The sequence below is a fragment of the Erpetoichthys calabaricus genome, chromosome 16 (genome assembly GCF_900747795.2).
Source record: "Erpetoichthys calabaricus chromosome 16, fErpCal1.3, whole genome shotgun sequence".
In the NCBI taxonomy this organism is placed as follows: Eukaryota; Metazoa; Chordata; class Cladistia; order Polypteriformes; family Polypteridae; genus Erpetoichthys; species Erpetoichthys calabaricus.
Genome location: NC_041409.2, coordinates 33,584,167 through 33,600,048, shown reverse-complemented (window position 1 = coordinate 33,600,048; position 15,882 = coordinate 33,584,167). Strand labels below are relative to the sequence as shown.

At 41.6% G+C, this 15,882-nt stretch overlaps 1 protein-coding gene across 1 annotated transcript; it reads left to right on the top strand.

Moving 5' to 3' along the window:
- The first annotated feature begins 6,470 nt into the window (after window positions 1–6,470).
- LOC114666862 (gremlin-1-like) lies at window positions 6,471–12,427 on the top strand. Its single transcript, XM_028821892.2, has 2 exons — window positions 6,471–6,674; window positions 11,058–12,427. Exon 2 carries the CDS (start codon window positions 11,059–11,061, stop codon window positions 11,614–11,616), a length of 558 nt encoding a protein of 185 aa, XP_028677725.1. The 5' UTR covers window positions 6,471–6,674; window position 11,058; the 3' UTR covers window positions 11,617–12,427.
- The last annotated feature ends 3,455 nt before the right edge of the window (window positions 12,428–15,882 follow it).

The following is a 15,882-nucleotide window of genomic DNA, read 5'->3' as shown; positions in this document are numbered from 1 at the left end:
GAGTTTGAGCAGGACCTGTGACAGAGTGGCATTCCTGCCAGGATTGTGCCAGATGCTGCTGGAAGTGGTCTGGGCCCTGTAGGCTGCAACCCTGAATGTAGGTGTCATTTCACAAGGTCTTCAGCACGTCAGAAGCTGCTGCTTTTTATAATGAGAAATACAAACGACAGCATCCATCCAGTAATGCAAGCGTGAGGAGCGTCCTGCGCAACTGAGGAGCTGATCAGTTCAAGATCCTCTCGTAGCTGAGCAGAAAGATTTTGTAAATCCCTCAAGTCACGTGTATATCACCAAACTGGCGGGGAGGCGGAGCCTGTTCACATAGCAACGGGTGCAGTGCAGGAACCGGACTGGACTGGACATGCGCGCTGCTGCTCATTCGTTAGTGCCCGCCAGGCACCGGACACAAGGAGGCCATTTAGTGGCTGGGATGTCTCTGTTTTAATTCTAGCGCAGTCAGAGTAAAGACATGCACTTCATCCACGGTCCAAACCGTCCGAGGGCGCCAGTACATCGCTGGGAGTTGAGAGAAAGTAATGGATCCCTCGAAACACTCGAAATTCCTCGAAATTTGATGTTTTCCTCTAACGGTAATTTAGAAGTCCAGGAATCGTCACTGCCACATCGCCGTCATGTATGTGAATAAAAGACTTTAACGGGGCGCTCTCACAAAGAGTCTGCATTGACCTAAACATTTGCAAGCTCATCTTTGATGTTAAAAATGAAATGATACAAGATTAACAGAGAGAGAGAGAGAGAGTTGGGGAGATTAAATAAAAGCCAATTTGGCAGACATGTTGGATTCGAAACGACCCTACGGTGCCCCAGAAAACTCTTACGCTTTTGGCATCGCTTGTTTTGTGACGAATTCCCCACCTCAAAAGATTCAAGGTGTACATGTCGTGTTCAAGAAAAGAAAAGAAAAGCGGTCAGTAGACAGCTCAGCCAAGACTGCGATCCATGAGCCACTCAAGATAGTGGCTTAGTACAGGAAAGTAACGAAACTCCCAGCAAACGTTTAGAAAGCAACGTAGAGGAGCTGACAATTTACAAAGAAGATCACCGCAAGATCATCTGCATTACTGGTTGTGAAAAATGGGATACTGGCCTGGTTGGGGAGATGAGAGAGAATACAAGCACAGAGAGGGATAGAGAGAGAGAGACACGCACACAAACTGTCAAAAGTTATTAACATATTCATATCTTGATTCTTATATGACTTATTACACAATGGCAAACCCAGAGCCCTTTATATACTTTAAAAAATAAAATTCACTTAAAATAAAAGACGACATAATGTCCAACAATCACACAAAATTCATGTAACCCTTGAACTACACAAACTATAGTTTAAAATAAAAAGATAGATAGATAGATAGATAGATAGATAGATAGATAGATAGATAGGCATGGCACTATATAACAGATATCCATCCATCCATTATCCAACCCGCTATATGCTAACACAGGGTCATGGGGGTCTGCTGGAGCCAATCCCAGCCAACACAGGGCGCAAGGCAGGAACCAACCTCGGGCAGAGCGCCTGTGCACCACATATAACAGATATATTTATTTAAAAAAAAATCTTAATTAACTTACAATTAAAATTAGTAACACAAGATTGCATGAAGTTTAACTCTTTGAGGGCTGAATATTTGTTTAATGGTTGGTTTTGTCACAGTTTACAGTCGATTTACCATCGTCAGCTCCTCCTTTTGACAGAAGTTAACATCAGCCCTGAAAGAGTTAACATGTTTTGCAGAATAAGTATATTAACAAATTGAAATTTTATGAAATGATACAAGTTTTAAACCAAAACTCCCCCCATCTCACCCCTTGTAAAAATATCAGTACTTTTCAAATCGCCCACTCTACACAAATTCATTTTTATTTCATATTTCCTTCCAAACAAATCCTTTAATCCTAAAATGACCCATCTAACCTTCTTTTCCTCCCACACTTCTACTTAACTCCACTTATTTCATATCAATCAGAGTGACGGGTGCTCAGCAGGCTCCTGTCAATCATGGAGAATCCACTGCATCCACTAAACAGGATCATCTCCAGACAGAAGAGCAGCTTCAGCGACAGACTGCTGTCTCTGTCCTGCTCCACTGACAGACTGAGGAGATCGTTCCTCCCCCAAACTATGCGACTCTTCAATTCCACCTGGGGGGGGTAAACATTAACACTACACAAGATTATTGACTGTCTGTATACCTGCATTGTTATCACTCTTTAATTTAATATTTTCTTTATCAGTATGATGCTGCTGGAGTATGTGAATTTCCCCTTGGGATTAATAAAGTATCTATCTATCTATCTATCTATCTATCTATCTATCTATCTATCTATCTATCTATCTATCTATCTATCTATCTATCTATCTATCTATCTATCTATCTATCTATCTATCTACAATAAACCCTCATTATTACCACTCTAATTACTCTTGAGAATAATATTTGAGCATTACTAGAAACTAATTTTCAACCCTCTTCTTCAATGGAGCACAAGAGACCTTTGACACCCCATAACACACACTTGTTCAAAGTCTTCTGTTTAATGCGTTTCTTTGTAAAACACAAATTCAAGTTTTGAAAACCAGTAAGTGTTTTCTCAGAATGTTTGTCATTAACGGCTTTTCAGGATGGCGAGTTTGGCCTCACAACAGTTCACTTAGTAGCTGAACCTTAGCTTATTTGTCTTGTTATGTTTAACACCAAAAATAAATATATTGTTACACTGTGTTACTAATTTTGTACATAAATCACAAAAAGTCTAAAGCAACATAAACAAGGTGAAATTATATTATCATCATAAGTTTTTGGATTATTTTTAAAAAACTCTTGGTAGCCATGACCTCATGTCATGTCCTTCACTGTAAGTCACCAGTTCTTTTGTTATTTGGAGGTTTATAAAGTTACCTCCATACTGACTCCATATTTTCTACTTCCACATTTTTTCTTCAAGGTGTATCCACCACAGTATTTAAAGAAGAAAAATTAATAACCTTTATACAATAACTAGACATTAAGCCCGTTACAGTAACGGGCGCTAGAACAGTAGTCCATAAACATTAGTAGGAACAGTCTACGTATATTAAATGGCAAGGGACCTTTTACCTCATTAAATTTTTTCCGTAAAATGCCTGTAATTTTCTCTGAGTGATACACGATTGGATTTTTTGTGTTTTACACACTTGCACAACAATGGGGAAGCTGGTCTCCGCGTCTCAGTACCTGATTGGATTTTTCGTGTTTTCTGTTTTAGTTCTTACCTCATTTACCAAAATCCGATTGGATCGGCCACACGATATTTTATAGGTCCCGCTCTCTCTGTCTTGTGTGACGCGTCAGGCGGCCTTTGAAGCATCGCACCGTGCCCCGCGCATGCGCACTTCACCAGAAGCACACACACACACACACGGACGCACACAAGGGTTTTACTAAAGAGGATTCTGTGTTTCTTTATTTGAAAGTGAAGCCACATTGACAAAACAAAGACAGATGGACAGTAGGCCTCACCTTCCTGTCCAGCCCTATGGTGTCCGTGGCAGACTGTGCTGACAGACAGAATCGCGGAGCCTCAAATAGTCTTTGGCCATACAAGGCAGGAATAACTGGATACTCCTAACATACTTCATGTCCAGAATGGAAGCTAATAAAGTAGAATCTATGAAAGATTTCTTCTCTTCATCAAAAACACGTGACAGACTGATGACTTTATCTTTAATCATTAACCTCACAAAAGTGTCACTTTTAAAACAGGTTAGAGAACAAAGCATTGAAAATCAGAGCCTGATGCACTGACCTCCTTTTTGAAAAGTGCCAAGTCAGTCAAACACTCCTGTAGAATTTTTGCAGCACAGAAAGAATGAGTTTGTGAACATCCATTACCAGAAGCTGCTTGTCGAACTCAAATCCTACCACCCTGAGAAAAGAAATGACAGCCAAGTCCCACCAAAAGGGCAGATGAGAAGCAAAAACAAACAAAGATCTTTTATAGCCAGGAATCTGAAACCTACAACTTTCTAAAAGATATCAATAAGCCTGACCTGGCAAAACCAGTGGAGGCCATTCCAGAAAAAGTCTATCAGCGTCCTCTGGATTTTAGTTAAGAGACCCCGAGGATGATCCCCTCACATCAACTATGTCACTGCATAAATGCTACTAAATTAGTAATAATGATAACTGGAGCCCTGAAAGAAAGTTTGGCTGCAATCCATTTCCACTTATTTAAACAGGTCGTCACCTAAAAGACCATCCCTATTACTGTCATCTACCCCATTGCTTCCCATCAACACCCCCACATAGTGGAAACAGTGCTGGCTCCAGGTGGGATCAGAGGCAGAGCAGGTGGTGGACAATCTGCCCAGGAGCCATGGAGAGATGCGTTGCTCTTCAGACAATTCACCCTAGCAGAGGAAATCTTTTCAAAAGTTTGTTGGCGCAAAACCAACACCTTGATGTCCTCCTGTGACTGCAGAAAAACAGCAAAGTCATCTGCATAGGCTGAATATTTAAAAGTAGGACTTGAACACACTGGTGGGAACACAACGCCCTGGAGTACAACGAAAAAGGCCAACGGACACAAAGCTGGCCCGAGAGAGCACAGCCCCGGATAGATAGATAGATAGATAGATAGATAGATAGATAGATAGATAGATAGATAGATAGATAGATAGATAGATAGATAGATAGATACTTTATTAATCCCAATGGGAAATTCACATTCTCCAGCAGCAGCATACTGATACAATAAATAATATTAAATTAAAGATTGGTAATAATACAGGTAAAAAAACAGATAATAACTTTGTATAATGTTAATGTTAATGTTTACCCCCAAAGGGGGTGAAACTGAAGAGTCGCATAGTTTGAGGGAGGAACGATCTCCTCAATCTGTCAGTGGAGCAGAACATTAAATGGGAAAGACTATTAGCCACAATAATGGACGTAATTATAAAGCAATGTGACTTTGTGCACTAAACTAAAACGTCTCAAGCTCCATTTGAATAGGAATACTGGTGGGCTGTTTTAGTATTAGTTGGTAAATCAGCCCAGAATCATGCATGCCAGAGAAGGATGGCACTCAGGTCAACTGCTGGTGCTACTAGGAGCCTGTGAAGTGACTGAAGCAATGGAGTTGTATGGTCCTGCTTCATAGTGTTAGCTTATGTCCCTTATTTTGAATTAAACAAAGAGAAGAGTATACATCATACTGACATTTTATGTGGACTTTGGACATTTTTGCTTTGCTCTTTTTTCCGGCAATAAACTGTACATTGAACGTACTTAAGGCTGTAATGTTTCCTGCTCAGCATTAACCAGTGGTGGCAAGGCATTACCATTGATACCCAAAATAAAATGCAAAATAACAATAAATAAAATGAAATTCTTTATGGCACAGAACTGAAAAGAAGCAGTCACTAACCGAGCAGGACCAGGCACGGGCCACACACATTTCATGTTGCGGACTAAGCGTGAGAGTCGTCACCTAGACGAGCCTGAGACATCTGCTGTACAGTGTGTGGCGTAGTGTTTAAGGCTTTAAGGGTTTGAATTCAAACTCTGCTACTGACACTGGGTGACCCTGACCAAGTTACTTCACCTGCTTGGGCTCTAGTTGGAAAAACAATAGAAATGTACTTAATGGTATCTGAGATGTAGTATATCGCCTTAGATAAAGGCATCAGCCAAATATTAAGTAATAATAATATAAACATAAATGCATCAAATTGCAAACATGTCATTGTCTAACCCACTTCATACAAACAAGGGTCATGGTGGGGTGGGGAGCTGGAGCCTATCCTAGCTAGCATAGGGGCCTAGGCAGGAACAAACCACGGACAGGGCGCCAGTCCGTCACACACACAGACTACAGCCAATTTACTCTCACCATCCCACCTAACCTGCATGTCTTTGGACAGTCGGAACAAACCCATGCGGACTCAGGGAGATCATCTTAAGCCCCCTTAAGATTTTTATAGTCAGGCAGAGGAGAGTATACTATAGTGGTTAAGGAACTTGACTTTATAACTACAAGGCTGCTGTTTAAGTCCCACTGGTGACAATTTATGTGTCCCGATCAAGTCACCTAACCTGCCTGTGCTCCAACTGCAAAATAAAAGTATATAAATAAAATAAAAATATTTGTAAGGCGTTCTGATTTTATTGGTCACCTTTAAAAAAAGGCGACAGCCAAATATACAAAAATAAGAAATACAGCTTCCACTTTTACTTTGCTGTAGGCGTCAAATCTCGGGGTGTCCTGTCCATTCGAAACCCGAATGTGATCGTTTGTGATGGATTGGCGTCCGGTCCTGTCCCGGGACGCCCTTCTCCGCCTCCCACACTCTGCTGCTCCTCACTTGTGGGCTGATGGACGTGCTGGGGGGCGGATAAGATGACTGTTCTTTGGATCGCGGCTGGCCAATAAAGTTAAGGGAGCTGTGGCGCATATCTCGGCTGGCAGACATTTAAAAAGGAGACAGGCCGGCGCTGCTGCATTTGTACCACGATCCAGACTTCTCTCTTCCTATGGACTTGCTGACAGGGCTTGGGTCTCAGCAAAATACAGCAGGCTTAGTTTGTGTTTTGGGAAAGGAGGACGGTCAGTAGGAGAAACGAACCTTACTTCGGCCATCTGTGTGAGCAAAGAGGAGAGAACAGGTGAGTAAATCCGCGTTCGTCTTTGCATCCAAGTTCGTGACCATTTAAATCACCGTGGGGTTCAGTCCCGTCAAACGGAATTGCCAATGGGACACGGCTGATGTGACAGGAGCCCCCGTCCTAAAAAAGATGAGACGTGCTAAGAACAAGATGAGACGTTTTGTAACAAACTACCGGAATTTGATTTACTATGCCGGGTTTGTGCTGTGGATGCACGTGTGTCCGGCGTACGGTTTAAGCTGAAAACTCTTGTCTTATAATAATAATAATAATAATAATAATGAAATTTAGCTTATAAGTGTTATAAAAAGGCAAATAAGCGTTCCCCAGTGTGCACCTGGGGAAAAAGTTAACACTTCAGAAAACGACGCTATAAGGTTGAGTACCCCGGTATTAGCTGTTGACTGTTATCACGGGCTCGATTGTTATCTATGCAGGCTTAGGAGTTTCAAAGCAGGGCGCCTTTTCATAGTTTTCATTCAATCTAAATCTATTTAGCAAATCCATCCGACTACAGCGTCACTTTCTTTTTCTTTCATAGAACCCAAAATTATTTGCGCCCAGTCCAGGGTTGGATCCTGCCTCGCATTTGTTTCCAACATGATGAATGTAGCTAACCTCTTGTTAGCGTCTAATATCTCTACGAAACAGATGATTAAACCGCTACTCGTCTTTAATCGAGTCGCTGCGGCCAGCACTGGAAGGGACGCCACATGTCCTCACGCTCTCCCACTGTGACAACCTTTAAGAAATATGCTAATTAAAAGGGCGACTGTCTGGAATATACCGGGATGTGTAACAGGAGCGGGGGGCTTTCCGAATGCACTACCTCAGTGACTCCACTGTAGCTGCACACTATTAATGCAAACTGGGCTAACTTACCCCATAACGAAAAGGCGCCGGCTCGCCGCTATCCCAAATTGGATAATCGGCACAAGACGTTTAGACTGATGTTACTTGAAGTAGCCAAAGTTTCCCATCCAACAAGGCATCTCATTTGATGTTAATCTTAGGACATAAAGCTAAAATACGACGAGGATACGACTCTGACTGGACTGTTAAGGGCGCACACTACATTTTGGAAATATCGAGAACGGGCACGTATGGCTCTTGCGATCGCTCTGCCCTGCTGACTGCTGGACCGCAGATGGTAGAGTAACGAAACTGTAACCCTGTAAAGACACGACAAATGAGCGGAAATGAACAATTCATCGGAGTAAATGTTCACTTTTTTGAAACTGCCATACAGTTTAATGAAATCACAGGCAGACGCGACAAAAGCGGTTTCGAGCGGACTCGGCACTCAGAGCGCCGGCCAAGGCGGTTTCTATTGGCTTCACTTGTCAAGTCTGGGAAAATGAAGGCAACGCGCCTCTCTTGTGAATCCTGTTTTAAAACACACTACGTGTCACTAAAACTGCCCAAACTCATAAACCTCGACGAGACACACGTTAGTTCTGCTGCGCCGACGACACAACTGGCTTCGAGCCCCGTGGTGATGAGCTACTTATTTAACGCCGAACAAGCAGGGTGGGTACACGGCTATCATATCTGCACTGCCCTTCTTCGAGTGAGCTTTTAATTTACAGGAAATATAATAATACTTAATGAGCAATGCTGTTTATCCATTCATTACAGTTCAATTTAAATAGCGCATTTCTGAAACACTTGTAAACATTTACAAATATATTAGTGTTACAATAAAACATTGTATGCATGGTATATTAATGCACTTTTTTCGCATTGCTTTTCAAACTGCTTTCAGATTTTTCAATCTATTCATTACGCTTAAGTCAATTGACGGACACAATTGCGTTCAAATAATGATCATATCTAATGACATAAACATAAATAAATATTTCAAATGAAAAAAAAACATCCACTAGTCCATCTATTTTCCAAACTCGATTTATGCAGTGGGGATGCCCTCACACCGCCGGGCTCACTCATTCAGACCGGACCACCAAGCCTCACTATTTCACTTCATAACACGCGAGTGGATTGAGAAGCGCAAGGTGTGCAAGACAACTCTTAACTCGAAACATATTATATTATTCCTACAACCATAAAAATCGGCATCACAAATGAACGGAAATTATTTTTATCATAAGGCTGGTAGTGGCGTAGTGGCAGGTGACACCAACTTGTAGCTCCTGGTACTTTGGTTTAAACCCTGACTAGCCAGGTCTTGTAGGGATTTTTCATGTTCTGTGTGTGTCTATATGGGCGTTTTCCCTATTATTCAAGATTTCTTTCTACGTGCCAAATATGTCCATATGAGTAATTTAAAACAGCCATTTCGACTAATGGATATTGGACGGCATTAGCGAGCACCTGGCTGGGGCAGGTCCCAAACGGAAGGCCAGACAGTCTCACAACACTTTCATGAAAATAAACACGGGAGTGACCAGTTTAGAGGGTCCAACCAGTCGATCAATGCCTATTGTGATTTGGTTTCTTTTTATTTCGTAGATGTCATTTCAAACTCGTAAAAAAAGGTTCATTAATGGCAGTTCTGAGAAAGGTTCTTTGCATATAAAATTGGTTCTTCAAGTTTTGAAAGGTTTTTGGGGACAAATCTGAAATCTCTCATGGATAGCAGGCTATCAAACAGGATATTAAGAGATCAAGAACATCTGATTTTGGCCTATCGTAATTAACGCATTAAACGCCCTTTTAAAATCAGACACCCACTTCACAAATTTGTTATCATCTGTTCATGACTATTTATTGAGCTTACCATCATTGTTAAACTAAGGCTCTTGCCGGAGCCTTCACGTGGATGTTTTTTTTTTGGGTGCCAAAAAATGGCTCCCATTATTATTATCCCCATTTCATATACTGTTACTGTATATATGTCTTTAAATTGCACTTCACATCAAATATAACTTTTTTTGTTTCTTATATATCTATTTGTTACATGGCACACTTTCTATAGATGTTATTTAGTGCATTACCCATCCAATTATTATACAGGAACTTTTGTATCTGTCTGTGTAATACATAGCTTTTCCTATGTCTCTCTCTATTATTTAGTACCTATACTCTATCTATCTATCTATCTATCTATCTATCTATCTATCTATCTATCTATCTATCTATCTATCTATCTATCTATCACATAGTGCATTTTATATCTATTTATTGTATAGTGCACTTTCTATGAATTTATCAATCTATCTGATACATAGTGCATTTCCAATGTATTATCTAATGCCTCTTTTATCAATCTGTGTGATATTGTGCCTTTCCAATCGCTTTCTAGTTAACTAGCTGTTATATAGTGCATTTTCTATCTATCTGTTATATGGTGCAGTTTTTATTTATCCATCTATCTATCTGTTATATAGTGCATTTTCTATCTATCTGTTATATAGTGTATTTCCTATTGTTCAGTCAAAGCCGGGCTAGTAAACTTGATGCGCTTTATTATTTCGCTCTTGGACTTTCTAGAACGTCTCATTTTCAGCTCTGTCAGTTATCCTAAAAGCCATCCTGAGTGTCTAACTTGATTATTAAAGTATTGGGGCTGAATTTCTTTTTCTTCCAAAAAGGATGCAGGGATCGAGCAGGTCCAAAGGTTACGCCAGCACGTTTCCTTTTCTTTTTAGCCCCTGCCGGTTTGTGGCTTTCCATGTTATTTACGCGTACATTTTGCTGGCACGCCGTTGATAAAAGCTTCTTTGACTGCACCTCACGCATCTAGCCGCCTAAGCGCGGTTCAAGAAAGCGATACCACGGGGAAACCATTTTCGGTTCCTTCATTTTCTTGCATCTGTTACAGAATATATTCCGAGAAAAGATTATACCACATTTGTGAAATACCAATGGGTTTCTGGTTTTATAAAGACTTTTGCACCGACACAATCACTCAGGCTAAGTTTGGTTTTCTGGATCTGTCATATTCCGTTAAGTAGCCTACTATGCATTAGAGATTTCTGCTTTGTCCATATATTAGGAAACCTTTCAAAGCCCAAAGAACATATATATCATATTCAGATAATATTTCCCAAATCAAATGGCTCTTTGTGCAGGAGTGGTTCTATGAGGAACCCCACAAACCAGTAAAGCACCATTCCAGAACCAGGATTTCTAAGAGGGTAGGTGCGTTTGGTTAAGGTATATATAAAAGTCTGGCTATATACTTTGGGCTCCAATCAGTTTTCATTTATTAAAGCGCCCATCGCTGGCATCAATATCACTACCTGTTATTTTACAGTACAAAAAGAACATAAAACACGAGTCTCTACCTATAACATAAAGAAGTCATTCACTAAATTGATGAGGCCCTGAATGGTTGATTTGAAAGAAATCCCAGTTTGACCATCAAGGCGTACATCTGACACGAGTTTGATTTTTTTTGCCCTCTTGTTTTTTTTCCAGGATGGTAACGGTAACCCCCCGCTGGGCCCTGATGACCCTTCTCTTTGGGCTGCTTGTGATTTCGGCCGAGGCCAAGAAGAACAGAGGAGGTTCTCACGGTGCCATCCCGTCCCCGTCCAAAAACCAGCCCAACGAGTCGGAGCAGCAGTCACCCCAAGCTCAGCCGGCGGGCTCGGGGTCCCGCGACCGAGGGAGGGGCACTGCCGTGCCCAACGAAGAAGTGCTTGAGTCCAGCCAGGAGGCCCTGCACGTCACAGAGCGCAAGTACCTGAAGAGGGACTGGTGCAAAACACAGCCGCTGAAGCAAACCATCCACGAAGAAGGCTGCCATAGCCGCACCATCATCAATCGCTTCTGCTACGGTCAGTGCAACTCGTTCTACATCCCCAGGCACGTCCGCCGGGACGAGGGGTCTTTTCAGTCATGCTCCTTCTGCAAGCCCCAGAAGTTCACTTCGATGACTGTGACGCTCAACTGCCCGGATTTGCAGCCGTCCACCAAACGGAAGAGGGTCCAGCGGGTCAAGCAGTGCCGCTGCATCTCCATCGATCTCGACTGACAGCCCGCGTAGACTTCACGCCGACACCTGCCAACCCAACCCTCCTTGCTGCTCTGCTCTTTGTCACCTCATGTTGGACTGCTCGACACTTTGTTATATACGTGACTAAAATGTTACTCTATAACAACAAAGCAAAAGGAAGAATTCCACGAACTGAATAGGAACCATGAGAAGAGCATCAAAATAATAACAAAAAAGCGACAGAAATAATCAGCTTCTGGCAACCTGGGGACCAATGCCCGGCCGACGGCCCACCTTTTTTTTAAAATAACGGCGGTCCTTTTCGCGACGGGGAACAAAAATCGGACTACTTTCCACTATGTGGAATGTGAATAGTGACACGGAGAAAGAGTCAGAGACACAGAGAGAGAGACAGACAGAAAGAGAAAGAGAGAGAGAGAATATTATTTAATGTGATTTAAGCCACACGTCTGCTATGTCCTTCATGTAAATGCTGTCTTTCTAAGTTTATTTGTATTTCTGCTGTTCCATTTCAGTAATATGGGGTTGAACAGGAGGAGGACACTTCTTGGAACTGCACACTTTTCCAAAAGGGAATACGAACTTGGCAGTTCCAGTATATTCACTTTTTTGTTTCCAATATTTCAGTCTGGACAGCCTTTCAATTCGTCATGCTTTTGCAAGCAATTCAGGAGAGCGCTTATTTACAGCAGATACGGACGAAAAGTATGTAATGTAATTTAACGCATGGAATAAGAAAATGTATATTTTATTCGTGTAAATTTAAGGTGAATATTGGTACATAGATGCTTGTAAAAGTAGTAATAATAAACCTATGTTTTCAGAATCATTTTGCATTAAGCGCATGTGAATCGCAGATGGCATGATATGGTCTCCCGGCGTGAATATGCCAAAAGAAACTTGAACTAAACTGTCGCTTTGACGCATGGGCCAAGTTTGCACGTGCTGCCCGTGTGACATCCACTGGCCCCGTTCAGGTGTGTCTGCGACGACCTGTGTGACATGCGGACAGTATGTCCACACTCTCAAAAATAAAGGTGATAGAACACACGCATGAAGATTCCAAAAAGAACTTTTATTTGTTTATATCAGTAACAGGCTCCATTAATAAACATAAGCAGATGATAAGAGATTTGAGAAATAAGCGGGTCCCTCATGTTAAAAAGACTCCTCTGCTGCATACAGTCTTAGTTCAGGTTTCCTCGATCTGTCGCTATCCCGCTGGGTAGCCTACTCCATCCATCCATTTTCTTAACCAGCCTATTCGCACATTAAAGAGCTCGGGTTTCCCACGAATTTGGAACATTTTCAAAGTCCAGTGAACCAACTTCATATGTAAGGAAGCCTTCCCAGATCGAAATTGTTCGTTGTCAAGTAATGGCTCTAAGACAAGCCGAGATTTTGAAGAGAGAAGAGGTGGTTCCCTCTGCGCGGCTGGAGTGCTGGATGTCACCTGCTTTTCTCTGAGATAAAAAAAACCCCACGACGAATCAACAAAAACGATTCTCTGAAAGGCAAACACGACTTCAGAAAATACACAGAACTAAACTTCAATTAAAACAACGTTCTGACTGTTGCTTGTCCATTTTACTTATCAGAAAATCTAATAACATCGAATCATATATAAATATCCTCACACAAATACACACACATGATCGCACTATTTCAGCTGAGGTTCGATTTCGTGTCGTGCGGTTTTTAATAAAAGGAATTTTCGTGGTCAGAATGCGTTGGGCTCTGTCTCGGAGCCAGTCCCTTGCTGGGATTTTAATATGCTTCTCATTCCTAAGGATATACTTTCCGTTGTAAAATGGCAAGATTTATGACAAAAAGATCAGGACAAAGGGACACCGTGTTAGCCACCCTACAGCCGACAGCGGGAACTGTGGGTTCTGCGGACGGCTGCCACGATCTTAGTCCTCCGGCAGATAACTGGCTATTTTCGGCTCAGCGTTCAATTCAGCAGATCTTGGAAGGGATCTGAGAGAAATGCTGCGATTCTCGTAAAATCATCTTTAAAACGAATCTCCAAAAGGGCTGTGTTTTTTTCTTGAATTTATTCATTTTTTAATCTCATTTATTCTGTCCAGGAAACCAGCTAAAAGTCACAAGACGAACTAATCCTGGCACTTAAAGGCGCGCACACTATCAGGCTTGAGTACTAACTGCACTAGTTATGACACCAATTTTTATTTTGCTTAACATTTTCCATAATCAAATCAAATTGTTACCCATGAAGACGTTTATTTTCTGGAACTGATTGTTGAAATACAGGAACGTAACAACCAGTTGGTTAAGTTTGAAGATGATACCAAGCTTGGTGGACTAGCAGATAATTCAGAATCTGCCGAATTATTACAGAGGGACTTGGGCAGCATACAGGCTTTGGCAAAGATTAAACTTAATGTCAGTAAATGTAAAGTTGTACATTAAAAGTTTTGATTTTAATACACAACGGGAAGTCTGAAAATTGAAAGTAAACCAGACGCAGGAGGTATAGAAGTGATCAAGAATTCTAACGTGGTGTTAGGTTGTATGGCCCCTAATGTGTGGAATACAAGTCAAACGAGGTTATTCTTAAATTGCACAACGCTCTAGTGAGGCGTCAACTGCACTCCTAAAAATCCCGGTTCTCAAAGGGCACTCTTCTGGGTTGTGTAGTTCCTTGTAGAACTCTTTGCTTGACAAAGAATCTTTTTGGGTTATTTGCATATGAATTTGGTTCTTTGGGAGGACAAAACAGAAATATGTAATGATGTCTAGTAGGAAACCTATAAGGATACTAACATGAAAAGCTTGGTCTGAGTTACTCTTCTTCTGAAATCATGAGTCCGTTTCAGTTTTACAAATTTATTATTATTTAATTCGTGATTATTTATGGACCCTGTATCTGAAGGTTCCTATTGGAACCTCCTTGTGGAAGAGAGCCCCCCACCCCTCTCGCCAATGGAATCGTTCTGAAGACCCACCTTGATTTTTAAAGAGTGTGGAGTTTCAGTGCAGTTTTGGTCTCCATATTAGAGTGCCATGACGTTACAGTACCTGAGGTCCAGAGGGAGAGCAACAAGGGTTATTCAGGACTGAGGGTAACTGAGTGAGCTGTGAGTAGAGATTGAATGAGTAGAATCTTTACGTTAAAAAAATATGACGTTAAACAATTGAAGTTTTTAGGACAGCGGATCCAAGCTGTTACTTAAAAAAAAATATTTAGCTAGAAGATGCAGGCACAGAAACCTAAGGGTGAACTTTGCACAAATGCTGGAACGTTTTTCTTTACACAAAGAACCACAGACACATGTAATAGTATGATAATACTATAATGGAGGGCAGGATTTTTAGGGACCTTTAAATCTCGACTTGATGTTATTTTAGACAATCGAGGTGTACAGGATTAATTAACTTTTTGGACTTTTGGTTCCAATGTTCTAACGTGGAGGTCTTCAGAGTACGCATCTGCCATCCTGGATTAGGGTGACGCACACACACACACACACTTCCTAACAGGTGGGTAGTGTTCAGTCAAAGCATCCTTCACGTTTTGAGGTGCGGGTGAAAACAGGAGTACCCTGAGAAAGACACCTGGCAGACACGGGTGCAAATTTCACGGAGAGTACCTGAGTCGACAGTTGTCAGCGCAGCAAACAACCAAATCGCCATTAATAAAGTAACGCGTTAAGTGTACAGTATATATAATAAGGCTCTTCAGGTATATACACCTTTATGGGTTACAGCAATAAAGGTTAGTTTATGACTGCGCATTCTGACGTGCATCCTTCTTGGAACCGGGAGGCCCCGCACAGTCGTGTTACCCTTGAAGTTTCTGTCCATACCTTCACTGAAGTTTGTCTTCTGCATATTCACTTCACGACCGCGGAGAAAATGCACGTGGAAAACGAGCAGGTACCGGTCACAAATCCAGGTGCCATAACAACACCACCATTCCTATTTTACAACTAATAATACGCCTTTACCACAGACGAATTTGAAAAACAGAAACATAGTTTTGAACGTTTGGCAAGGCAGTGCTGCGATGCTAAATTTAGCTGGTCGTAAATACAGAAGTAAACGTGCACGGAGATGATACAATGAGATGTCACTAAGAAGGAATCTCATCCTTCACTGCTGCTCGATGCTCATCTTACTAAAAACAGCGGCGCCTCTGCCTTTAGCCCTGTGACATCAGCACATTTTTTCAACATAACTGTTTTTTTTTTCTTTCTCCTTAATCCAAGAACAGATCAGCACATACATCATAAATGGCCAACTTGGGTTAGCGGCATTCTT

Excerpts from the sequence above, each read along its gene's own strand:
- LOC114666862 (XM_028821892.2), top strand. The coding sequence starts at position 11,059 with ATGGTAACGGTAACCCCCCGCTGGGCCCTGATGACCCTTCTCTTTGGG.